A 26,793-nucleotide genomic window follows, 5' to 3' on the forward strand; every position below is an offset into this window, starting at 1 on the left:
TAGGACCTTGTTGCTTATTCATTCTATATATAATAGTTTGCATCTGCTAATCCCACAGACTCATTGGTTTTTTTAAAAATGCTCAAATAATGCAAAAAGGTACAAAGATGTCAGAATCCCCTGGCCTTACACTCACAGTGTCTGTTGCTGCTGTTTTGAGGAGGGTAAGTGTTGATGAGGGTGTGGAGAAAAGGGAACCCTCCTACACTGTTGGTGGGAATGTAAATTGGTGCAGCCACTATGGAGCACAGTTTGGAGGTTCCTCAAAAAACTAAAAATAGAACTGCCATATGATCCAGCAATTCCACTCCTGGGTATGTAACTGAAGAAAATGAAAACATTAATTCAAAAAGATACGTGCACCCAGTGTTCATAGCAGCATTGTTTACAATAGCCAAGATATGGAAGCAACCTAAGTGTCCATCAACAGATGAATGGATAAAGATGTGGTACATATATACAATGGAATATTACTCAGCCATAAAAAAGAATGAATGAAATAATGCCATTTGCAGCAACATGGATATGAGGGTATTATACTAAGTGAAATAAGTCAGAGAAGGGCAAATACTGTATGTTGTAATTTATATGTGGAATCTAAAAATAAAATGAATGAATATAACAAAACAGAAATAGACTCACAGATATAGAGAACAAACTAGTGGTTACCAGTGGGGAAAGGAAAGGGAGAGGGGCAAGAACGAGGGTAGAGGATTAAGAGATACAAACTGCTATGTATAAAGTAAACTACAAGGATATATTGTATAGCATGAGGGATATGGCCAATATTTTATAGTAACTTTAAATGGAGTATAATCTATAAAAATTTTGAATCACTATGTGATACACCTGAAACTAATATATTATAAATCAGCTATACCTCAATTTAAAAAATACAAAAAATAAATCATACTGGTTGGGCAGAGATTCTGATTTAATAGGTCTGGGGTGGAGCCAGGGCATTGGTATTTTTTTGTTTTGTTTTTAAATTATGTATTAATTAATTTATTTATGTTATTATTTTATTTATTTATTTATATTTTATTTTTGGCCGCGTTGGGTCTTTGTTGCTGCATGCGGGCTTTCTCTAGTTGCAGCGAGCGGGGGTTACTCTTCATTGCAATGTGTGGGCTTCTCATTGCAGTGGCTTTTCTTGTTGTGGAGCATGGGCTCTAGGCACATGGGCTTCAGTAGCTGTGGCATGTGGGCTCAGTAGTTGTGGCTCCTGGGCTCTAGAGCGCAGGCTCAGCAGTTGTGGCACACGGACTTAGTTGCTCCGCGGCATGTGGTATCTTCCTGGACCAGGGCTCGAACCCATGTCCCCTGCATTGGCAGGCGGATTCTTAACCACTGCACCACCAGGGAAGTCTGGTTTTATGTTTTTTTTAGCTTGCCAGGTAATTCTGATGTTCAGCTAGCATTAGCCCTTCATACAACCTTATATAAAATAATATTGATGACAATTAAGAGCCTTCAAAGTCTGAAATTCACATGGAAAAATTAAGCATGAAACAAGAACCGTATTTCACCCACCACTGAAGACTCATAGAAGTATGAATAAAAAGAGTAGTTACTACAGCTCTGAAGGGATGATGCTGTATAGAACAATTACGGAGGAAAAGGTCAACAGCTAGTGACTATAAATTTGCAAATGGAAGCTCTCAAACCTGAACAAGGGAAATGAAAAAGAGAAATACTTGAAAACATTATGACAAGTATGACAAAGGATTTAATATCACAGGGGCTAAGTGGTTAAATAAACATTCCAACAATTCACAGGAAAGGAAAGTACTGATAGTCAACATTTGGAAAACATGTTCGAACTTGCTAATTGTCAGTTCAGAACTAAAATAATAAGGAAATTATATTTTCTATACTTCGGGCTAAAACGCAAGGGAAAAAATTAAACTGGCCCAGCTGCTAGGGGACAGATCTGCTTAGTCTCAGGAGACTGGGAGCATAGAGGTTAGGTGCTGGCCAGACTGGTGAGTCAGTCTGGTGGGTGGCCTCTCCAGGCCTGCCATACCTCATCCGGAGGCTGGAGACACCAGCAGCTGTTTCACGAGGCTGTTGGGACCTGGAGCACAGTAAGTGTGTCGTTTTTGGTGTCACCTGGGAGCCGATGAACACCACAGTTGTCTTTATAAACCGGCACAGCTAAATTGGGAGAGGAATTTGGCTAAACATATCAAAAACTATTTAAAAAGCTATTTTTGATTGAAAATTTCACTCCTGGAAGTTCATTCTTAAGGAACTATGTTGAAAGAAGAGCATGTTGATTTTCAGGTGTCTATAGCGCCATTTTTATATAGGATATAGCATCATTTCTTATAATTGGAAAAAAGGGGAATGGGGAAAAATTGGAAATAAGGTTAAATGAAAAGAGAAGAAACAACTTTTCAAAATATTTAACCACATGTTCCTGATTCTGACGAAGCCCCTCTTGTCCCCTGCATTGGTTGGATGTGGCCCAGGTCATTATAATCATCATTTGTCGAACACTTACTTTGTTTGAGGTTCTCTGTCAAGCACTTTGCTAGTGTTATCAATTTTAGCCTCCCCAGCAATCCTCCGAAGCACACACTGTTATGACCCCTAATTTATTGATGAGGATGCTGAGGCAGGGTGGGGTCCAGATTCAAGTTGGCCCAACATGGAGTCCACACACTTAACCCACCATGTTATACTCCTGGTCTCAAACGCTGCTTCTGCTGGCCGCTCGCCGTAGGGCGACCAAAGAACAGAAAAAGTGATTGATAAAGCTTTGTTTAGCCTGGAAGGGAAAAAAAGCCTCAGTAGATTATTAAAAGTTATATACTCTGTGTTTTGTCTTCACTGAGAGCTAAATAAGGGTAAATTAGGATGAACACTAAAAATGAGGGATTTAGGCTGGCTGCAGTGAAGAATTTTCTGAATTAACCAGATGAGGTACTGGGGAGCCCTGAATTAAGCTTTCATATTACAAAATAAAAGAGGCTAGATTATTACCTTTCTGGTTGTGTTATTAAATAGTTTCCCTTAACCCTTACACTGTTGGTGGGAATGTAAATTGTTACAACCACTGTGGAGAACAGTATGGAGGTTCCTTAAAAAACTAAAAATAGAGCTACCATATGATCCAGCAATCCCACTCCTGGGCATATATCTGGAAAAAAACATAATTTGAAAAGACACATGCACCCCAGTGTTCATTGCAGCACTATTTACAATAGCCAGGACATGGAAGCAACCTAAATGTCCATCAACAGAGGAATGGATAAAGAAGATGTGGTACATATATACAGTGGAGTATTACTCAGCCATAAAAAAGAATGAAATAATGCCATTTGCATCAACATGGATGCAGCTAGAGATTATCATACTAAGTGAAGTAAGTCAGACAAAGACAAATATCATATGATATCACTTATATGTGGAATCTAAAAATAAATGATACAAATGAACTTATTTACAAAACAGAAATAGACTCACAAACTTTGAAAACAAACTTATGGTTACCAAAGGGGAAATGTGTGTGGGGAGGAATAAATTAGGAGTTTGGGATTAACATATATGCACTACTATATATATGTATATATAATAGATAATTAACAAGGCCCTACTGTGTAGCACAGGGGACTCAGTATTCTGTAATAGGCTACATGGGAAAAGAATCTGGAAAAGAATGGATATATGGGGACTTCCCTGGTGGCGCAGTGGATAAGACTCTGTGCTCCCAATGCAGGGGGCCTGGGTTCGATCCCTGGTCAGGGAACTAGATCCCACATGCATGCCGCAAGTAAGAGTTCACATGCCACAACTAAGGAGCCCACCTGCCGCAACTGAGGAGCCCACGTGCTGCAACTAAGGAGCTGGCGAGCTGCAACTAAGGAGGCCGCCTGCCACAACTAAGACCCGGTGCAACCAAATAAATAAATTAATTAAAAAAATAAAGAATGGATATATGTGTATGTATAATGGAATCACTTTGCTCTACATCTGAAACTAACACAACATTGTAAATCAACTAGACTCCAGTATAAAATAAAAAATTAAAGAAAGTTTCCCTTTTTTTCTTTTGCCTAGAAGCTAGATGGTGATTTCTCTTTCATATAATATAACAGATATAAATGGCCTAGTTGATCTGGATGAAACACTTTGCTTTAACTTTAGCCAATAATAGTTCACTGTTTTCCTACCAAATTGGCAGACTGAAAGGTAGAAGATGCATCATCCTTATGGTACCCTGAGAGCATCTGGTAAAGTGATGAGCTCTAAGCCCAGGGAATATGGAGCAGTGGCTCTTTCTGCCCTTCAGACTTACCCTCTCTCCTTCCCCGCCTCATGTCTGCCATGGAAACCAGGAGATGCAGAACTCCAAACAAAAGTGACATCAGGCAGAGCTTCTCGGACTGTAAAGGGCGTGCAGATCCCCCAGGAACACTGCTGCTCTGCGCGTCCTGACTCCCTAGTCTGGGGTCCTGCAGGTCTTAAGAGCTGCCCATCCCAGCTCAGAGCTGAGTGATGTGGGCCAGGAAAGTTGGAGCTTCGGAATCACGCAGATTGGGTTCATGTCAGTGATTTTACTGAAAACCTCTGTGGCCATGGGCAGTTATGTAATTTTTGTGGGCCTTAATTTCTTCATCCGTAGGATGGAGAAAATACCTAGCTCATGAGGTTGTTATATTATCAAATAGAAGTTGCACGGAAACAACTAAACTTGGTGCCCCTCACACCTTAGTACTTGGTGATTGGAAGATGCGAATGGTGTTGATTGAATCCTTGTTTGTAGTAGAGGCATGTGTGTGGAAGGGAACTGGGTGCGTGTGTGCACGTGCACATCCGTGTGGACACGGCATGAGGGACGAGAGACCCCAGGCATTTGAGAAGCGCTCCTGAGAAGCCACTTTCCACTCTGATGCACTTTGTGTCTGACACATCTTTCAGGTGCCTAGTTTTTCTTTTTCTTTTTTTTTTTCTAATTCTTACCAGACTTAGGGAAAAAAAGGCACTTGGAGCTGAAGATGGACCAGGCTTTGCTGCTCATCCATAATGAACTGCCTGGGACAAACCTGACCATCTACTGGAATTTCGATCGCTGTTATCATGTAGGTGCTGCGTGCTTGCTCACAGTTGTGTTTGCTTTGGGGCTGGTTTGATATGGCCCCAGTGCTGTCAGACCTGAAGCCCTTCACATGTTAGCCTCAGCTTTACAGGTGAGGAAACAAACAGGCTAGACAAAGACTCAGAAGAAATTCCATCACGGAGGATGCCTAGCAATGGGCAGCATCCCTTTTTTATCGTTTCCCTGCCCATCTTTTTCAAACCAGTTTCTGTGATGAGCAAAATTGATAGACATTTTTTTTTGTTTTTCGTTTTTTTTTTTTAATGTGACAAGCATCCTTTCATTCCACAATAAGAGCATAAACCAGATCCGGGCCACTTGCTCATTTCTGCCACCTCTTATAGCCTGTACCCTCAGAGCCATTAATCAAGGGGCCTAGAGTGTGACAGGGCAGCCACACCACTGGTTTCAAGTTGCAGAGGGTGATGCACTAGGATGGGGTCTCAGCAGGATATTCACACTCCCTTTTGGAGTCCATTCAATTTGATCCCTTGTGAAGCCTGAAGTGATAGACGTGTTTTGGCTCCTCTGCCCACTGCATAACCCTCCTGCTGGACCAGAGAAGGAAGGAGTGAGACACGGCGGGGGTGGGGGGGGCGGGTAGGGCGGGGCGGTGAGGGCCACTGGACGCTTAGGCTGAGGCCCTTCTGATGATAAAGGATTTTATCTGAAGGTGTTGCTCCTATGCTAGACCTTGTTGCTTTTTAAGGACAGGGCTATTCTTCCATGTAAAATGAAATAGTCTTTACTTCCAGATTGAGAGCTTCAATGTACCACCTTCAGAGGAGGAATTTTAATGGATAGTGACCTATTTAGTGTAAATAGCTTTTTAAGAAAGAAAACAAATTTTAAAAGTCCCCAGTGTGGGTATCAGCTAGAAGATGATGGAGAAGTACATGACACCTCCTGTAAAGTTAAGTGAAACACAGAACATTGGTAATATTAAAAAGGTAGGTCAAGACCAAGAAAAGGCTTATCACAAGAGGGACTAAAAGGACCTTAAATTAAGTAGAAAAAAATCAATAACTTCAAAAATATCTGTAATGTATTTAACAAAACATCAATCATGTGTTGTCAAACGAGACTAAACACAAACGGCAGAGATTATACTTTCTGCAATTTCCTACCTCTGCATAACAAAAAAATACTAATAGGAGAGAGAATACAGCCGTAAATGTCATAGAAAAATCTTTGACCTGGCCAAAGCAATTCTTATGAAAATTTGTGTCTAAATGTTTCTAACAGTAAAGATAATGTTAATACAAGTTGTCGCTGCTGTTTACTGAGGGCCTGCTCTGTTTTAGATACATTATATCTCATTTAATCCTCACAGCAATCCAGGAAATACCTGGATTCTGCAGATGGTGATGCTGAGATTAAGAGCGGGAAAGTGACTTTATCCCAGGTCCCCCCGCTGTCACGTGGCAGTGCTGGGGTCCTCACCCCTCAGTCTAGCTTCAGAGTGTGTCCGCTTTCCTTTCTGGACCCTGCTTTATGTTAATCAGGAAAAAAAGGGGAAAAGAAAAGCTACTGAGTAAGGATCTCAAGGTCTTGGAAAGCAGTGTCATCATCCAAACAAGAAAAAAGGAAGCAATAAAAACAGTAACTATGGATACTGCAAAATGAGAAAAAAACTGGGAATAAGAATGAGCCAAGAGATGGTTTTCTAAAATAAAAGTCACACATACTCTGTAATGGCCTATATGGGAAAAGAACCTAAACAAAGAAAAAGAGTGGATATATGTATACGTGTAACTGATTCACTTTGCTGTACACCTGAAACTATAACACAGCATTGTAAATCAACAATACTCCAATAAAAATTTGAAAAATTAAAAAATAAATAAAAGTCACACAATTGATAAATTATTGATACATTTAAGGGAACAATGGAAATTAATAAAATTAGCAATTATATTTCAACAGAAATTGAAATAATTATGGTCCAATGAACAGTTAAGACTGATCAATTTAAAGTACAAAAATTGATTGATTTCCTTCAAAAAATATAATATGAAGATTGATTCAAGAAATTGAGGATATAAATAGATCAGCAACTGATTAAGAATCTGGAGAGTTGTAATGAATTTCTCTACCTAAAAATAGGTCATTTTCTCCTGCATTTTCAAATAATAAATAATTCTTAATCTATATAAACTGACCCTAAATATAACAACAATAAAAAAAATGATGTCTTGGTATCTGATTCATTCTGCAGGGTGTTGATCTTAAAATCTAGCCAAGACATGACAGAAAATGCAGGTCAATCTTTCTAATTAATGTGGGTGTAAAAATCTTAAATAAATTATCAGGTAGAATAAGTTGGCATATTGAGAGATTTATGATGACTTATATTTTCATCTTGAGGAATCTATAAGAGGTCATATATATGGACAATGATAAAATTTTAATGGGAAAATTATAGGCTAAATGGAGAAATAGCCAATGCACGCTGATGTGACACCTAAACGTAGGAAAAATGGCAATACTTCCCAAATTAGTTTATACATTCAACACAATTGCTTGTGGATACTTTATAGAAGCTGCATAAAAATAATTCCAAAATGTCTATGAAAAAGTAAGTGTGCAAGAGAATCAGAGGATGGCCCAAAAGGAGAACGGATGGTACGGAGACTTGCTGTACCGGATAAGAAGTATCGCAGAGCACGGTCGTGAATGTAGCCAAAAAAGATAAATGAAGACCAACGGGCCAAACGAAGTATAAGAAGTAGAATCTAATTTACGTAAGAATTTAACAGCTAAAACCATGGGAAAGGTATTTAGAATTATGGGATACCATCTATCAAATACCCCAAGTGGATTCAAGTAAAAAAAAACAAAACCCACAAATTTAACAAATACTAAAAAATGCAGAATACATTGTTAAACTCATGAAGCCATAGAAGAAATAACAAACCAGAGTAGTGTGACTCTGTAAAACTTTAAAAACAACAACATAATAAGATGAAAGCACTAGAGTGGAGAAGCGTTTGAGAGAGTTAGAAGTTTCATGTTGCAGTGTACGAGGACAGATTTCTAAGATTCTGTTTGAGGGAATTGAGTGTCTACCAGGTGGTTCACACCATAAGGAACATAAAAGAGCAAAAGAAAATTGAATTATTTAATCTACTTCTAATTTAAAATGTAATCTTAATGCTGTGGTATCATAAACACCTAGTACCTGAACAAAAGGAAGAATGATATGAAGTCCTGGTAAGGCTGATGAGAAATAAATCTATTGTAATTTTTCTTATGTGAGTGCTATTTGGCCACGTGTAACAAGAACCATTAAAATGATTATTTTTTTAATCCAGTAATCTCAGTTTTGGAAATTTGTCTTAGGGAAAGAGTTTAAAGGAATAAGAACATCATGTGTAGATCTTTTAAAACAATATAATTTATATAAATTATAAATATAAGTAGATTTATATTATTATATATCATATAATTAAATTATATATCTTCCAAAGCAATATAATTTATATAAGTTATATACAAAAAGATAAAACGAGCTTTGAAAGCACCCTAAGTATTCATAGCGATAGTATTTGATGGAATATAATGCAACCATTAAAAATTATAAATATGCAAATTAGGTAGAATCATGGAAGTTTATTTGTTAAATAATATTAAGTAAAACCATAGAATGCAAGATTAAAGGGATGCTGTATTTGTTAATTATGTGAAGAATGTACCTATGAACAAATATTATGTAGTTCCATAGCAACACCTAGTTATGTAGGCAAATTTTACCTAAATTATTGAAGTGTAAAAGTTTTCTATAAGCATGAAGGAAAAGTTATCTCAGGTCTTCAGTTGGATACCCAGCAACCACAGACTGTCAAACCCCTAACACCTGGCCTGTGCTTGGATCGTGTAGTGCCTTCTCCAGGTCCTGGTTGACGTCTCCCAGAGCAGGAAACCCGGGGAGCCCAGCATTGAGGCTGTGGCTGTGAGCACCCAGCACGGATCCATCCTGCAGCTTAATGACACTGCGGAGGAGAAGCAAGTTTGTAGGTTCGTACCTGCTATGATGTGACCTACTGACACCTGTACTTTCTCTCTACTATTTTTTTCCTGTTTGGTTTTTAGCTTCTTCTCTCAAAATATCTTTCTGTGTCTTCCCTGATCTGCACCCAGGAATGCCTGTCACTCTGCCTGGGTGACATTACCAACATCCAACTGCTTATTTCCTAACCTAATGATGTTTCTTCATTTTCCGTAATCTTTGTAGGCTGGAATACAAATTTGGGGAATTTGGAAACTATTCTCTCTTGGTAAAGCACACCCACGATGGAGTCAATGAAATTGCATGTGACCTGGTCGTTAATGAGAAGCCAGTTGACAGTAACCTTCGTATGTACATGCTCTTGATTGATTTTTATTTTTTAAAATTATTTATTTATTTATTTATTGGCTGCTCCAGGTCTTAGTTGTAGCACGCAGGCTCCTTAGTTGCAGCATGCATGTGGGATCTAGTTCTCTGACCAGGGATCAAACCTGGGCCCCCTGCACTGGGAGCACAGAGTCTCAACCACTGGACCACCAGGGAAGTCCCTCTTGGTAAATTTGCATTTTCAACGGTTTTACTTTTTGAGTACTGTTTGCGACATTTCGGGTAATTTAAATCCTGGATTATAGGTTGTCTATCTCAGTTATGGCATATTTATAATATATTTATTGTGTCATTGGTGTAGACTAAGAAAATTATGTGACATACAAAAAATTATTTGATGTATCAACATATTCTCATAGTTTTTATTTACTGTATTATGAAGTATAAATAAGCCAAAAAAATTAATGCAGTGGAAAGAAACTAGAAATAAGACAGTTGGCTGTCAGGTGTCTTTCTTTGTTTTAGGATTTAGGGTACAGTGTTTCCTGTATGTGTCTCTGACTGTCCAGAGGTCCCCTTGGGTTCAGGAGGGATCGTTCGTTCTCTAATAACTCCACTGGAGAAAATCTGTCCCTCCAAGCCCCCAGTAGATAGTATCAGGAATCCCTGGGGCTGTTCCAACAATAAGTACTGTACACAGTGACGCTGTTGAAGACTGTCAGAAGAACACTGGTTAGAGCCAATGTGAAAGAGTCAACGCGGGATGATTTAATCATTAAAAGAATAATGAATGTAACTGACGGAAACACGTTGCACATACAAAAACCAGTGAGTTCACTATGAAGCTAAAAAGCACAAGGCCCCCAACAAAAACAATATTTTGGTTGCCTTTGAGGGTAACAAGGACACCTGGTGTTAACTGATGATCCTGGTGAAGGCAGGATCATCTCTCCTGCCTTTCCTGTTTTGACTATATCTTAGGGTAACGAAATAGTCCTAGGTGATGAGGGTAAATTCTTTAGAGAAGGAATCCAGCTAATAATGTGGCAGAATATTTTGCAATGCGCATTGAAGTTACTGATTTAGGCAAAAGCCATGAGTGGATGGAACCATCCAATGAAAGGGGAACTTTACACGGGAGGGGACAGGCCTTCACCAGCTGAATGCGGGCATCGGGCACAAGGTCTGAAGCAGGACGTGCTCCTGATGGGACGTGGTGGGAAAGACACAGCACCTGCGACGCGTTCCTGCCAGAGAAGTGGGACTTCTCGGCCAAGGCTTTACAGCTAACTTCCCATTTATAGAACGCACAGAGGATAGAGGAACAAGTTGAGTGACACCAGGCGAGGGGTCCTGGCAGATCTAGACCGCGAATGAGATGCCCTGATAGGAGACAGCCAGCCTCGTGTAAATCAAGTCAGTGGCTGTGGACCAATGCATGGAGCTTAAGGCACGTTAACAATGCAGGCAAGATGCGAGCCTTGCTTGGATCCTGATTTGAACACATGGACTACAACACACATTTTCGAGGCAACTAGAAAAATTTGAATATGGACTCAGTGTTAGCCAGGGAATTATTAATTTTGTATGACGTTGTGCTTATACAGCAAAAGGTCCATTCTTAAGAAACTTTTAATTTTGAAATAGTTTTAGACTCACAGAAACGTTGCAAAACAGGATTTCCATATACCCTTCACTCAGCTTCCCCTAAGCCCCTAAACTGTATAATCACAGTACAGTGATTCCATGTACAGTGATTGAAACCAGGAATGTCATGCACACAGCGCTATTAACTGAGCAGCGGAGTTCTCAGATTTCTCCAGTTGTCCTACTTGTGTCTGTTTTGTGTCCAGGGTCCCACAGAGCATTTAGTGATCAGGTCTCCCAGGCCTCCTCTAATCTAACCTCATGGCCTCTAATCAGCCTTTCTTGGTCTTTCATGACCTTGACGCTTTTGAAGAGGACTGGCCAGTTATTTTGTTACTTTGGTTTGCTTGCTGCCTTCTTGTGACCCAGAAGAGGCCGTGTGTCTTCGGTAGCGTCCTACAGAAGAGATACAGTGTCCTCCTCAGGGGGTCACGTAAGAATTGCATGACGTACATAGAGATACATCCTGAAGATGTGGGAATGAAATAGCTTGATGTCTGGGATTTGCTTAAAACACTTCAGGTGGAAAAAAAAAAAAGGGTGAGTAGTAGTAGTAGATGAAGCAAGAGTGGCAATGTTTGATATTCTAGAATCTAGGTGACAGCTATATGTGGGTTTATTGTACAGTTCTCTGTACTTTTGTGTATGTTTGATATTTTTCATGATGAAAATTAGCGCTTCCCTCATGAAGAGTATTCTCAGTTGTTAATAATAAATTTCACATAAGGATATAGGCTTTTCCTTCATATGTTTCCATTTTTATTTGTTTGCCTTTTTCTTTTTTTTTTTTTTTGCGATATGCGGGCCTCTCACTGTTGTGGCCTCTCCCATTGCGGAGCACAGGCTCCGGACGTGTAGGCTCAGCGGCCATGGCTCACGGGCCCAGCCACTCCACGACATATGGGATCTTCCCGGACTGGGGCACGAACCCGTGTCCCCTGCATCGGCAGGCGGACTCTTAACCACTGCGCCACCAGAGAAGCCCCCTTTTTCTTTTTTTAATTTTAAAATTTGTTTTACTGAACTATAGTTGATTTACAATGTTGTGTTAATTTCTACTATACAGCAAAGTGATTCAGTTATACGTATGTATACATTCTTTTTCATATTGTTTGCATTTTTCATTTACTGATTCACTGTGATGACACGACAGCTTTTGGTGATGATACGTTTCTTTATTTTTGCAGCCGTGAGTATCGCATTCCTTGTCGGCCTGGTGCTCATCATTGTGGTGTCCTTTCTAAGGTTCGCGCTGAGGTAAGCAGGCGTTGGCGGGGGGCACACTGGGGAAAATAGAATACGGAATAACTGTATTCAGAAAGGGTACTTTGACCGTTATTCCTGGATTAAATGAAAACTTACTGTGTCCACCGTGCCCAGTGTAGTCCTAGGCATTAGGGATTCAGTGTCAAATAAGAGATGGTCCCTGACTTCAGGGAAATAATAACCTAGTGCGAATGGCTCTCTGCCTTCAATTCTCCCACGTGGCTGAAGATGTAGAAGAAAATACTTGAGCAATCATTATTTCCTGACAGACTCTCACATCCTGCCACATAGCGCATGGAAGAGGCCTGTGATGGGCTTGGGAGGTGCTGCCACACTGATGTCTTCCTCCTCTTGGCTCTGAACCCAGAGGCCACGCCTCTGGTCCAGCTTCCCAACTCCTGCGGTGGGGACCTCCGACCTCAGGGTGGACTCTCCCTTGGTTAGGGTCGGCCAGCTTGGAGAGGGGATTCCTTCTCCTGCCTGGTAAACAACGATTCTGGTGAGTGGATTTGCAGACTGCAGAAGGAAAAGAAAGTAAAATAGACCCAGGCCTGGCACGTCACCTTGCCAAGGGGAGGGCTTTCCTCTTAAAAGGAATAAGATTGAATTTTCACATGCTCAGCTGGTTACGGTCTCAGGAAAGACCATGAGATTTTATTAGTGAGCCGGATCCAAACTGGAAGAAAAAACCTGCTAGCTTGGGGAAATCCTGCACCTTTGGGGAGTTTATCACTCTGACCCTTTAGGGATGGAGTGCAATCCGTAAAGAGGAGTTGCATTACTTTGGTGATAAGATGTAAATGGTCTTCCAGTTTATTAGAGTGTTTTCATTTGGTGCTTTGGATGTGAATGTATCTATTACATGATGTTTAAAGTGGTAGATAGCTCATATCAGACTCTTGCAAAGCGAAGAATCCCACCTTGCCCCACTGTGGAATTGAAACTCCTTCTACATGTGATTCTCCCTTTGCAGCCTGTGGGCACAAAGCTCTTGTGGGGAAAGCAAGAGTGCCTTGTACCTTTCCCCATCACTTTCCAGTGTGCCCATGGAAGCCCAGGGAAGTTCAGATTTGTCTGAACCAGAAAAGAATCTGAAAAAGTAGTAAGAATACAGCGTCTTTCTCCTTTTCACTTGGGGAACAAGCATGTACAAGAAAACAAGTGCTTTTTTTAATTTTAATTTTTAAATATCTTCTTTTACCTTTCCTTAGATGGTTCTGTTTTCAAGTTTTTCATGTGATGGTGATGTTATTAGTGCTGGATAAACTAGAAATGGGAGTTGAGTTATAAGGGAAAAAAGAAATTAAAAATATAAGCAATGGGTATATGGAACATGTTTGGATATTGACTTGAGCAATTAAACTGTAAAAAAGACAGGAAAATTGAACTTGCTATTTGACAATATTGAGGAATTGTTGATAATATTCTTAATGAGGTAATAGAATTGCAGTATGTTTAAAAATAAAGAGTCCTTATTGTTTTCTTTTTTTAACATCTTTATTGGAGTATAATTGCTTTACAGTGGTGTGTTAGTTTCTGCTTTATAACTAAGTGAATCAGCTATACATATACATATATCCCCATATCTCCTCCGTCTTACGTCTCCCTCCAACCCTCCCAATCCCACCCCTCTAGGTGGTCACAAAGCACGAGCTGATCTCCCTGTGCTATGCTGCTGCTTCCCACTAGCTATCTATTTTATATTTGGTAGTGTATATAAGTCCATACCACTCTCTCACTTCATCCCAGCTTACCCTTTCCCCCTCCCCGTGTCCTCAAGTCCATTCTCTACATCTGCGTCTTTATTCCTGTCCTGCCCCTAGGTTCTTCAGAACCTTTTTTTTTAGATTCCGTATATATGTGTTAGCATACGGTATTTGTTTTTCTCTTTCTGACTTACTTCACTCTGTATGACAGACTCTAGGTCCATCCACCTCACTACAAATAACTCAAATTCGTTCCTTTTTATGGCTGAGTAATATTACATTTTATATATGTGCCACATCTTCTTTATCCATTCATCTGTCGATGGACACTTAGGTTGCTTCCATGTCCTGGCTATTGTAAATAGAGCTGCAATGAACATTGTGGTACATGCCTTTTTTTGAATTATGGTGTTCTCAGGGTATATGCCCAGGAGTGGGATTGCTGGGTCATATGGTAATTCTGTTTTTAGTTTTTTAAGGAACCTCCATACTGTTCTCCATAGTGGCTGTATCAATTTACATTCCCACCAACAGTGCAAGAGGGTTCCCTTTTCTCCACACCCTCTCCAGCATTTATTCTTTGTAGATTTTTTGATGATGGCCATTCTGACAGGTGTGAAGTGATACCTCATTGTAGTTTTGATTTGCATTTCTCTAATGATTGGTGATGTTGAGCATCCTTTCATGTGTTTGTTGGCCATCTGTATATCTTCTTTGGAGAAATGTCTATTTAGGTCTTCTGCCCATTTTTGGATTGGGTTGTTTGTTTTTTTTGATATTGAGCTGCATGAGCTGCTTGTAAATTGTGGAGATTAATCCTTTGTCAGTTGCTTCGTTTGCAAATATTTTCTCCCATTCTGAGGGTTGTCTTTTCATCTTGATTATAGTTTCCTTTGCTGTGCAAAAGCTTTTAAGTTTCATAAGGTCCCATTTGTTTACTTTTGTTTTTATTTCCATTACTCTAGGAGGTGGGTCAGAAAGGATCTTGCTGTGATTTATGTCATAGAGTTGTTCTTCCTATGTTTTCCTCGAGAGTTTTATAGTGTCTGGTCTTACATTTAGGTCTTTAGTCCATTTTGAGTTTATTTTTGTGTATGGTGTTAGGGAGTGTTCTAATTTCATTCTTTTACATGTAGCTGTGCAGTTTTCCCAGCACCACTTATTGAAGAGGCCATCTTTTCTCCATTTTATACCCTTGCCGCCTTTATCAAATATAAGGTGACCATATGTACATGGGTATATCTCTGGGCTTTCTATCCTGTTCCACTGATCTATATTTCAGTTTTTGTGCCAGTACCACACTGTCTTGATTACCATAGCTTTGTAGTATAGCCTGAAGTCAGGGAGCCTGATTCCTCCAGCTCCATTTTTCTTTCTCAAGATTGCTTTGGTTATTCAGGGTCTTTTGTGTTTCTATACAAATTGTGCAACTTTTTCTTCTAGTTCTGTGAAAAATGCAACTGGTAGTTTGATAGAGATTGCATTGAATCTGTAGATTGCTTTGGGTAGTATAGTCATTTTCACAATGTTGATTCTTCCAGTCCAAGAACATGGTATATCTCTCCCTCCGTTTGTATCATCTTTAATTTCTTTCATCAGTGTCTTATAGTTTTCTGCATACAGGTTTTTTATCTTCTTAGGTAGGTTTATTCCTAGGTATTTTATTCTTTTCCTTGCAGTGGTAAATAGGAATGTTTCCTTAATTTCTCTTTCAGATATTTCATCATTAACATATAGGAATGCAAGTGATTTCTGTACATTAATTTTGTATCCATTGAGTAGCTCTAGTAGTTTTCTGGTGGCATCTTTAGGATTCTCTCTGTATAGTATCATGACATCTGCAAACAGTGACAGTTTTACTTTTTCTTTTCCGATTTGGATTCCTTTTATTTCTTTTTCTTCTCTGATTGCTGTGGCTAAAACTTGCAAAACTATGTTGAATAATAGTGGTGAGAGTGGGCAACCTTGTCTTGTTTCTGATCTTAGAGGAAATGGTTTCAGTTTTCACCATTGAGAACAATGTTGGCTGTGGGTTTGTCATATATGGCCTTTATTATGTTGAGGTAGGTTCCCTCTGTGCCTACATTCTGGAGAGTTTTTATCATAAATGGGTGTTGAATTTTGTCAAAAGCTTTTCCTATGTTTATTGATATTATCATATGGTTTTTATTCTTCATTTTGTTAATATGGTGTATCACATTAACTGATTTGCGTATATTGAAGAATCCTTGCATTCCTGGGGTAAACCCCACTTGATCATGGTGTATGATCTTTTTAATGTGCTGTTGGATTCTGTTTGCTAGTATTTTGTTGAGGATTTTTGCATCTATGTTCATCAGTGATATTGGCCTGCAGTTTTCTTTTTTTGTGATATCGTTGTCTGGTTTTGGTATCAGGATGATGGTGGCCTCGTAGAATGAGTTTGGGAGTGTTCCTCCCTCTGCTATATTTTGGAAGAGTTTGAGAAGGATAGGTGTTAGCTCTGCTCTAAATGTTTGATAGAATTTGCCTGTGAAGCCATCTGGTCCTGGGCTTTTGTTTGTTGGAAGAGTTTTAATCACAGTTTCAATTTCAGTGCTTGTGATTTATCTGTTTATATTTTCTATTTCTTCCTGGTTCAGCCTCGGAAGGTCTTGCTTTTTAAGAATTTGTCCATTTCCTCCAGGTTGTCCATTTCACTGGCATATAGTTGCTTGTAGTAATCTCTCATGAGCCATTGTATTTCTACAGTGTTAGTTCTTTTTCATGTCTAATTCTGTTGATTTGAGTCTTCTCTGTTTTTTTCCTGATGAGTCTGGCTAATGGTTTATCAATTTTGTTTATCTTCTCAAAGAACTAACTTTAGTTTTATTGATCTTTGCTGTTGTTTCCTTCATTTCTTTTTCACTTATTTCTGATCTGATTTTTATGATTTCTTTCCTTCTGCTAACTTTGGGGTCTTCTTTTTTTTGTTCTTCTTCCTCTAATTGCTTTAGGTGTAAGGTTAGGTTGTTTATTTGAGATTTTTCCTGTTTCTTCAGGTAGGATTGTATTGCTCTAAAATTCCCTCTTAGAACTGCTTTTGCTGCATCCCATAGGTTTTGTATCGTCGTGTTTTCATTGTCATTTGTTTCTAGATATTTTTTTATTTCCTCTTTGATTTCTTCAGTGATCTCTTGGTTATTTAGTAGAATATTGTTTACTCTCCATGTGTTTGTATTTTTTAGTTTTTTTTCCTGTAATTGACATCTAGTTTCATAGTGTTGTGGTCAGAAAAGATACTTGATACTATTTCAGTTTTCTTAAATTTACCAAGGCTTGATTTCTGACCCGAGATATGGTCTATCCTGGAGAATGTTCCATGAGCACTTGAGAAGAAAGTGTACTCTGTTGTTTGGGGATGGAATGTCCTATAAATATCAATTAAGTCCATCTTGTTTAATGTGTCATTTAAATCTTGTGTTTCCTTATTTATTTTCATTTTGGGTGATCTGTCCATTGGTGAAAGTGGAGTGTTAAAGTCCCCCAGTATGATTGTGTTACTGTCGATTTCCCCTTTTATGGCTGTTGGCATTTGCCTTATGTATTGAGGTGCTCCTCTGTTGGATGCATAAATATTTACAATTGTTATATCTTCTTCTTGGATTGATCCCTTGATCGTTATGTAGTGTCCTTCTTTGTCTCTTGTCATAGTCTTTATTTTAAAGTCTATTTTGTCTGATACGAGAACTGCTACTCCAGCTTTCTTTTGATTTCTTCTTGCATGGATTATCTTTTTCCATCCCCTCACTTTCAGTCTGTTTGTGCCCCTAGGTCTGAAGGGGTTCTCTTGCAGACAACATATATACAGGTCTTGTTTTTGTATCCATTCAGCCAGTCTATGTCTTTTGGTTTGAGCATTTAATCCATTTACATTCAAGGTAATTATCGATATGTATGTTCCTATTACCGTTTTCTTAATTGTTTAGGGTTTGTTTTGGTAGGTCTTTTCCGTCTCTGTGTTTCCTGCCTAGAGAAGTTCCTTTATCATTTGTTGTAAAGCTGGTTTGGTGGTGCTGAACTCTCTCAGCTTTTGCTTGTCTGTAAAGGTTTTAATTTCTCCATCAAATCTGAATGAGATCCTTGCTGGGTAGAGTAATCTTGGTTGCAGGTTTTTCTCCTTCATCACTTTCAATATGTCCTGCCACTCCCTTCTGGCTTGCAGATTTTCTGCTGAGAGATCAGCTGTTAACCTTATGGGGATTCCCTTGTGTGTTATTTGTTGTTTTTCCCTTTCTGCTTTTAATGTGTTTTCTTTGTATTTAATTTTTGACAGTTTGATTAATATGTGTCTTGGCGTATTTCTCCTTGTATTCATCCTGTATGGGACTCTCTGTGCTTCCTGGACTTGATTAACTATTTCCTTTCCCATATTAGGGAAGTTTTCAACTATAATCTCTTCAAATATTTTCTCAGACCCTTTTTTTTTCTCTTCTTCTTCTGGCACCCTAATAATTCGAATGTTGCTCCGTTTAGTGTTGTCCCAGAAGTCTCTGAGACTCTCCTCAATTCTTTTCATTCTTTTTTCTTTATTCTGCTCCCTGGCAGTTATTTCCACCATTTTATCTTCCAGCTCAGTTATCCGTTCTTCTGTCTCAGTTATTGATTCCTTCTAAAGTATTTTTAGTTTCAGTAATTTTGTTGTTCATCATTGTTTGTTTGCTCTTTAGTTCTTCTAGATCCTTGTTAAATGTTTCTTGTGTTTTCCCCATTCTGTTTCTGAGATTTTGGATCATCTTTACTGTCATTACTCTGAATTCTTTTTCAGATAGGTTGCCTATTTTGTCTTCATTTATTTCATCTTTTAGGTTTTTACCTTCCTCCTTCATCTGTAACATTTTTTTTTTTCGTTTCTTTGTGTTTTTTTTTGATAGGTGGCGCTGTAATCCTATCTTACTGGTTGTTTGGCCTGAGGTTTCCAGCACTGGCGTTTGCAAGCAGTTGGTTAGAGCCAGGTCTTGGTGCTGAGATGAGGACCTCCGGGGGGCCTCACGCCAATGAATATTCCCCGGGGTCTGAGGTTCTCTGTTAGTCCATTGGTTTGGACTCGGAGCTCCCACCGCAGGAGCTCGGACCCGACCTCTGGCCTGGGAATCAGGATCCTGCAAGCCAGTCACTGGGTGTTCCTACCATTGCCTTAGGCATCCGTGGTCCCCCACCAGTCCCTGGTAGGTGCCCTAGTTGTGCAGAGACACGAATTCCGTGTCCTCCTAGTCCGCTATCTTGACTCCGCCCCCTGAGTCCTTATCTTTTAGCAGTACATACTGAAGTATTTATAGATGAAATGATATGATGTCTCTGATTTTCTTTCTTTATTTTTTTAAAATATATTCTTTTTAAAAATTAATTAATTAATTTGGTTGCACTGGGTTTTAGTTGAGGCAGGCGGGCTCCTTAGTTGTGACACACAGGCTCCTTATTTGCAGTTCGTGGGCTCCTTAGTTGTGGCAGGCAGGCTCCTTAGTTGCAGCATGTGAACTCTTAGTTGTGGCATGCATGTGGGATCTAGTTCCCTGACCAGGGATCCAACCCAGGCCTCCTGCTTGGGAGCATGGAGTCTTATCCACTGCACCACCAGGGAAGTCCCCTATGATTTTCTTTAAAATGACCAAGCCAAGTCAGGGAAAAGGGGCAGTGGGTGGGAGTATAGATGAAGTAAGATTCGATATGAAGATGAAGACCATGCTTCGTAGATACTTGTTGAAGGTAGGTAATGGGTCCATAGCGGTTCATTATACTGGTTTGTCTACTTATATGTATGTATATGTTTGAAACTTTCCATGACCATAAAAAAAAAAAAGGAAAGAGGAGGAAAAATCCTATGCATTGAATATTTCAAATGTTCAAATGTGCAAATTTTATGCAAAACCTGTGTGAGTATGAAGTTTATTACACTTTTCAGTATCAAGAGAGCTGGAAGCACAGTACATGTAAGGGCTTGTAATATTAGAAATGTTATATATAATTTCTATAAGAAAGCCCTCAATGATTTACAGACAAAGATTTGCCTTCTCTTGATTTTTTAATCAAAGAATTATACTTAGTAAAAGGGCAAATTTAATCATTCTTATATACCAAATTAAAAATGCTAAGTATTCATTATTATTTGAAAAATAACAAATTGGCCTGTTAGCTCTGAGTTTGCTACAGTTGTTGGGTTGAGAAAAGATTCTGTGTGGACTTTAATAATCGGATGTGGGGACATAAAGTGGAAAGTTCATGTCTTTATGGGCACAAACAAACTAAATAAAAGTGAAACTGTCCCAGAAAATTTCAGGAATTGTAAATAACAAAAGATATTACCCCATCAAGTCACTAAGCAATCTTTAGTGTATTGGAAATCAGGATTCGTTTCCACTCCAAAGTTTAAAAAAAAAAGGGGGGGGGAAGTAAACTAAATCAGAATGTAAACATTGTGTGAAGAGCTAAATATACTTTTTGAAACATTTTTTCCAAGTAAGAACTCTCGTTTCAAAGAAAAACCAGTTAAGTTATTTATCTTTCGTTAATCATGTAAATCAACTTAATATCCTCTGGATATCTTGTTGCACTAAAGCACCATCTAGGAGAAAGAACCCCGTACATTAACTGTGAGTCACTCCAAGGTCACTGTCAAACTTTCTCAGTTTGCATCTGTGCATTTTTTTTTTTTTGGCCGTGCCACACGGCATGTAGGATCTTAGTTCCCCGACCAGGGATCGAACCCGTGCCCCCTGCAGTGGAAGCATGAAATCCCAACCACTGGATGGCCAGGGAAGTCCCACATCTGTGCATTTTTATTTAGTTGTAATTGAGTCTGAATACTATGATTTGCTTTTTGTATTTAATAGTTTGTATTTATATTTCTTTGTACAGGCATTCTTTTTTTTTCCAGGGTGGACAAAATTTTTTTTTCTTTTGTCTCTCTTTTTTTAAAATTTGTCTTATTGAAGTATAGTTGATTTACAATGCTGTGTTAATTTCTACTGTACAGCAAAGTGATTCAGTTATACATGTATATACATTCTTTTTTTTAAATATTCTTTTCCATTATGGTTCATAATAGGATATGAATACAGTTCCCTGTACTGTATAGTAGGACCTTGTTGTTTATCCATTCTCTATATAATAGTTTGCATCTGCTAATCCCAACCTCCCATTCCATCCCTCTCCCACTCCCCTCCCTCTTGGCAACCACAAGTCTGTTCTCTATGTCTGTGAGTCTGTTTCTGTTTCGATATAAGTGATATCATATGGTATTTGTCTTTCTCTGACTTCACTTAGTATGATGGTTTCTGGGTCCATCCCGTTGCTGCACTGTTCCTGCTGTTTGAATAGCCATAGCTCATCCTCTCACAGATGCAGACACTGAGATTAGTCATTGCTGCATTGGGCACGTTTGGTTGTTTCAGGCTTCTGCTATTCTAACTTTAATAGTGTTGTTAATCAGAATTCCAGCGACGAGGAATAATGATCTCATTTCACCCTCACAACACTTTTTTTTTTAAAATTTTGTATATTTTTTTATACAGCAGCTTCTTATTAGTTATCCATTTTATACATATTAGAGTATACGTGTCAATCACAATCTCCCAGTTCATCACACCACCACCACCCCACCACTTTCCCCCACTTGGTGTCCATATGATTGTTTGCTATATCTGTGTCTCTATTTCTGCCCTGCAAACCGGTTCATCTGTACCAATTTTCTAGGTTCCACATACATGCGTTAGTATACGATATTTGTTTTTCTCTTTCTGACTTACTGCATTCTGTATGACAGTCTCTAGATCCATCCACGTCTCTACAAATGACCCAGTTTCGTTCCTTTTCATGGCTGAGTAATATTCCATTGTATATATGTACCACATCTTCTTTATCCATTCATCTGTCGATGGGCATTTAGGTTGCTTCCATGACATGGCTATTATAAATAGTGCTGCAATGAACATTGGGGTGCATGTGTCTTTTTTTTTAATACTACTTTTATTTATTTATTAATCAGATACATTCACTGATTTTTGCATCCTGACTTAAACCTCTATCTGTCTTTCACTCATCTTTTTTTTTTCACACATACACACTGTATTTTATTTTTACAAGAGATAAATAAACTGACACCAAGCATTGTAAATGGATGACCACAAGAAAAATAACAATGATTGCAATTAACAAACACGAAACACACTCATACTGTGTCATAATATTGACCGTCAGTCCAGTAATCCTCCACTGTAACAGCTCCTTTACTTTGCAGTGAAAATTGATTTGTATATCTTTTGCCTCTGACTCCTTGTGGGATTTTTTTTTTATTCATACAGAAAGTCACAAAAATTATAATCATCCTCATCAGTTCACTCAGTCCCATGTAATTATTTTTTTTATCTTGATCTTTTGTTAGCACTTTTATGAATTCATTAGTTTTCCATTAGAGTTCTGAAAATGCTTATTCATTCAGTTCAACAGTATAGTCAGTTACCAGAAACCTGTACTTGTCAGAGTCTTTCCCATGAATTCCTTGAAGACGAAACCCTTTTATAGGAACATATTTGCAAAAGCATCAGAGTACACCCAGAACTGTCTGTAAATGACAAAAGACTTAAAAATGACCATGGTTACAGATTTGATGACACTTCATAATAATGCAATTGACAAGGAAATTTAGTTATTTCTGAGATACACATTTTAAAGTAATAACTAGAATTATGACTTATAACATTATACCAGAACATATAAGATTTTTAGAAATTTCATGTAATGTCTGAAACATTTATATTAACATATTTCCATACAAGTAACCCAAAGAAAGTTTAGTATTAGTTGTTTTTTTGGTTTGTTTGTTTGTTTTTTTATACTGCAGGTTCTTATTAGTCATCAGTTTTATACACATCAGTGTATACATGTCAATCCCAATCTCCCAATTCAGCACACCACCATCCCCACCCCCCTGCGGCTTTCCCCCCTTGGTGTCCATACGTTTGTTCTCTACATCTGTGTCTCAACTTCTGTCCTGCAAACCGGTTCATCTGTACCAATTTTCTAGGTTCTACATACATGCGTTAATATACGATATTTGTTTTTCTCTTTCTGACTTACTGCACTCTGTATGACAGTCTCTAGATCCATCCACGTCTCAACAAATGACTCAGTTTCGTTCCTTTTCATGGCTGAGTAATATTCCATTTTATATATGTACCACAACTTCTTTATCCATTCATCTGTCGATGGGCATTTAGGTTGCTTCCATGACATGGCTATTGTAAATAGTGCTGCAGTGAACACTGGGGTGCATGTGTCTTTTTGAATTATGGTTTTCTCTGGGTATATGCCCAGTAGTGGGATTGCTGGGTCATATGGTAATTCTATTTTTAGTTTTTTAAGGAACCTCCATACTGTTCTCCATAGTGGCTGTATCAATTTACATTCCCACCAACAGTGCAAGAGGGTTCCTTTTTGTCCCCACCCAATCCAGCATTTGTTGTTTGTAGATTTTCTGATGATGCCCATTCTAACTGGTGTGAGGTGATACCTCATTGTAGTTTTGGTTTGCATTTCTCTAATAATTAGTGATGTTGATCAGCTTATTGTGTGCTTCTTGGCCATCTGTATGTCTTCGTTGGAGAAATGTCTACTTAGGTCTTCTGCCCACGTTTGGATGGGGTTGTTTGTTTTTTTAATATTGAGCTGCATGAGCTGTTTATATATTTTGGAGAGTAATCCTTTGTCTGTTGATTCATTTGCAGATATTTTTTCCCATTCTGAGAGTTGTCTTTTCGTCTTGTTTGTAGTTTCCTTTGCTTTGCTAAAGGTATTACGTTTCATTAGGTCCCATTTGTTTATTTTTGCTTTTATTTCCATGACTCTAGGAGGTGGATCAAAAAAGATCTTGCTGTGATTTATGTCATAGAGTGTTCCTCCTATGTTTTCCTCAAAGAGTTTTATAGTGTCTGGTCTTACATTTAGGTCTTTAGTCCATTTTAAGTTTATTTTTGTGTATGGTGTTAGAGAGTGTTCTAATTTCACTCTTCTACATGTAGCTGTCCAGTTTTCCCAGCACCACTTAATGAAGAGACTATCTTTTCTCCATTGTATATCCTTGCCTCCTTTGTCATAGATTAGTTGACCATAGGTGCGTGGGTTTATCTCTGGGCTTTCTATCCTGTTTCATTGATCTATATTTCTGTTTTTGTGACAGTACCATATTGTCTTGATTACTGTAGCTTTGTAGTATAGTCTGACGTCAGGGCGTCTGATTCCCCCAGCTCTGTTTTTTTCCCTCAAGACTGCTTTGGCTATTCAGGGCCTTTTGTGTCTCCATACAAATTTTAAGATTTTTTTGTTCTAGTTCTGTAAAAAAAATGCCATTGGTAATTTGATAGGGATTGCATAGAATCTGTAGATTGCTTTGTGTAGTATAGTCATTTCCCCAATATTGATTCTTCGAATCCAAGAGCATGGTATATCTCTCCATCTGTTTGTATCATCTTTAATTTCTTTCATCAGTGTCTTCTAGTCTCCTGCATACAGGTCTTTTTTTCCCCCAAGTAGGTTTATTCCTAGGTATTTTTTTCTTTTTGTTGCAGTGGTAAATGGGATTGTTTCCTTAATTTCTCTTTCTGATTTTGCATTGTTAGCGTATAGGAATGTGAGAGGTTTCTGTGCATTAATTTTGTATACTGCAACTTTACCAAATTCATTGGTTCTAGTAGTTTTCTGGTGGCATCTTTAGGGTTTTCTATGTAGAGTAACACGTCATCTGCAAACAGTGACAGTTTTACTTCTTTTCCAATTTGGATTCCTTTTATTTCTTTTTCTTCTCTGATTGCCATGGCTAGGACTTCCAAAACTATGTTGAATAGTAGTGGTGGAAGTGGACATCCTTGTCTTTTTCATGATCTTACAGGAAATGCTTTCAGTTTTTCACCATTAAGAATGGTGTTTGCTGTGGGTTTGTCGTATATGGCCTTTATTATGTTGAGGTAGTTTCCCTCTATGCTCTCTTTTGGGAGAGTTTTTATCATAAATGGGTGTTGAATTTTGTCAAAAGCTTTTTCTGCATCTATTGAGATGATCATACAGTTTTCCTTCAATTTGTTAATATGGTGTATCACATTGATTGATTTGCATATATTGAAGAATCCTTGCATCCCTGGGATAAATCCCTCTTGATCATGGTGTATGATCCTTTTAATGTGTTGTTAGATTCTGTTTGCTAGTATTTTGTTGAGGATTTTTGCACCTATATTCATCAGTGATATTGGTCTGTAATTTTTTTTTTGTAGTATCTTTGTCTGGTTTTGGTATCAGGGTGATGGTGGCTTCATAGAATGATTTTGGGACTGTTCCTTCCTCTGCAGTTTTTTGGAAGAGTCTCTAAATGTTTGATAGAATTCACCTGTGAAGCCATCTGGTCCTGGTATTTTGTTTGTTGGAAGATTTTTGATTACAGTTTCTATTTCATTACTTGTGATTATTGGTCTGTTCGTATTTTCTGTTTCTTCCTGGTTCAGACTTGGAAGGTTATACCTTTCTAAGAATAGGTCCATTTCTTCCAGGTCCATTTCATTGGCATAGAGTTGCTTGTAGTAGTCTCTTAGGATGCTTTGTATATCTGCGTTGTCTGTTGTAACTTCTCCTTTTTCATTTCTAATTTTATTGATTTGAGTCCTCTCCCTCTTTTTCTTGATGAGTCTGGCAAATGGTTTATCAATTTTGTTTATCTTCTCAAAGAAGCAGCTTTTATTTTTATTGATCTTTGCTATTGTTTTCTTTGTTTCTATTTCATTTATTTCTGCTCTGATCTTTATGATTTCCTTCCTTCTACTAACTTTGGCTTTTGTTTGTTCTTTCTCTATTTCCTTTAAGTGTAAGGTTAGATTGTTTATTTGAGATTTTTCTTGTTTCTTGAGGTAGGCTTGTATAGCTATAAACTTCCCTCTTAGAACTGCTTTTGCTGCATCCCATAGGTTTTGGATCATTGTGTTTTCTTTGTAATTTGTCTCTAGGTATTTTTTTATTTCCTCTTTGATTTCTTCAGTGATCTCTTGATTATTTAGTAACGTATTGTTTAGCCTCCATGTGTTTGTGTTTTTTATGTTTTTTTTCCTGCAGTTGATTTCTAATCTCATAGCGTTGTGGTCAGAAGAGATGCTTGATATGATTTCAATTTTCTTAAATTTCCTGAGGCTTGATTAGTGACCCAGGTGTGATCTATCCTGGAGAATGTTCTATGTGCACTTTAGAAGAAAGTGTGATCTGCTGTTTGGATGGAATGTCCTATAAATATCAATTAAATCTGTCTGGCCTATTGTGTCATTTAAAGCTTGTGTTTCCTTACTAATTTTCAGTTAGGATCATCTGTCCATTGGTGTAAGTGAGGTGTTAAAGTCCCCCACTATTATTGTGTTACTGTCGATTTCCTCTTTTACAGCTGTTAGCAGTTGCCTTATGTATTGAGGTGCTCCTATGTTGGGGTGCATATATATTTATAATTGTTCTATCTTCTTCTTGGTTTGATCCCTTGATCATTATTTAGTGTCCTTCCTTGTCTCTTGTAACATTCTTTATATTAAAGTCTATTTTGTCTGATATGAGTATTGCTGTTCCAGCCCTCTTTTGATTTCCATTTGCATGGAATATCTTTTTCCATCCCCTCACTCTCAGTCTGTATGTGTCCCTAGGTCTGAAGTGGGTCTCTTGTAGACAGCATATATATGGGTCTTTTTTTCTTTTTTCCA

The 26,793-nt window shown here is 38.3% G+C and overlaps 1 protein-coding gene across 4 annotated transcripts in view; it reads left to right on the forward strand.

The window, feature by feature from the left end:
- Positions 1-26,793, forward strand: part of HGSNAT (heparan-alpha-glucosaminide N-acetyltransferase) — an 89,361-nt gene that overhangs the window by 46,363 nt on the left and 16,205 nt on the right. For all 4 annotated transcript variants that reach the window (XM_060291535.1, XM_060291534.2, XM_030834659.2 and 1 more), the window contains 4 exons: positions 4,972-5,087; positions 8,985-9,121; positions 9,339-9,460; positions 12,275-12,344. In XM_060291535.1, the coding sequence (XP_060147518.1) occupies positions 4,972-5,087; positions 8,985-9,121; positions 9,339-9,460; positions 12,275-12,344 (445 nt within the window). The remainder of the gene's footprint in view (positions 1-4,971; positions 5,088-8,984; positions 9,122-9,338; positions 9,461-12,274; positions 12,345-26,793) is intronic.

The sequence above is a fragment of the Globicephala melas genome, chromosome 21 (assembly GCF_963455315.2).
Source record: "Globicephala melas chromosome 21, mGloMel1.2, whole genome shotgun sequence".
Classification (NCBI taxonomy): Eukaryota; Metazoa; Chordata; class Mammalia; order Artiodactyla; family Delphinidae; genus Globicephala; species Globicephala melas.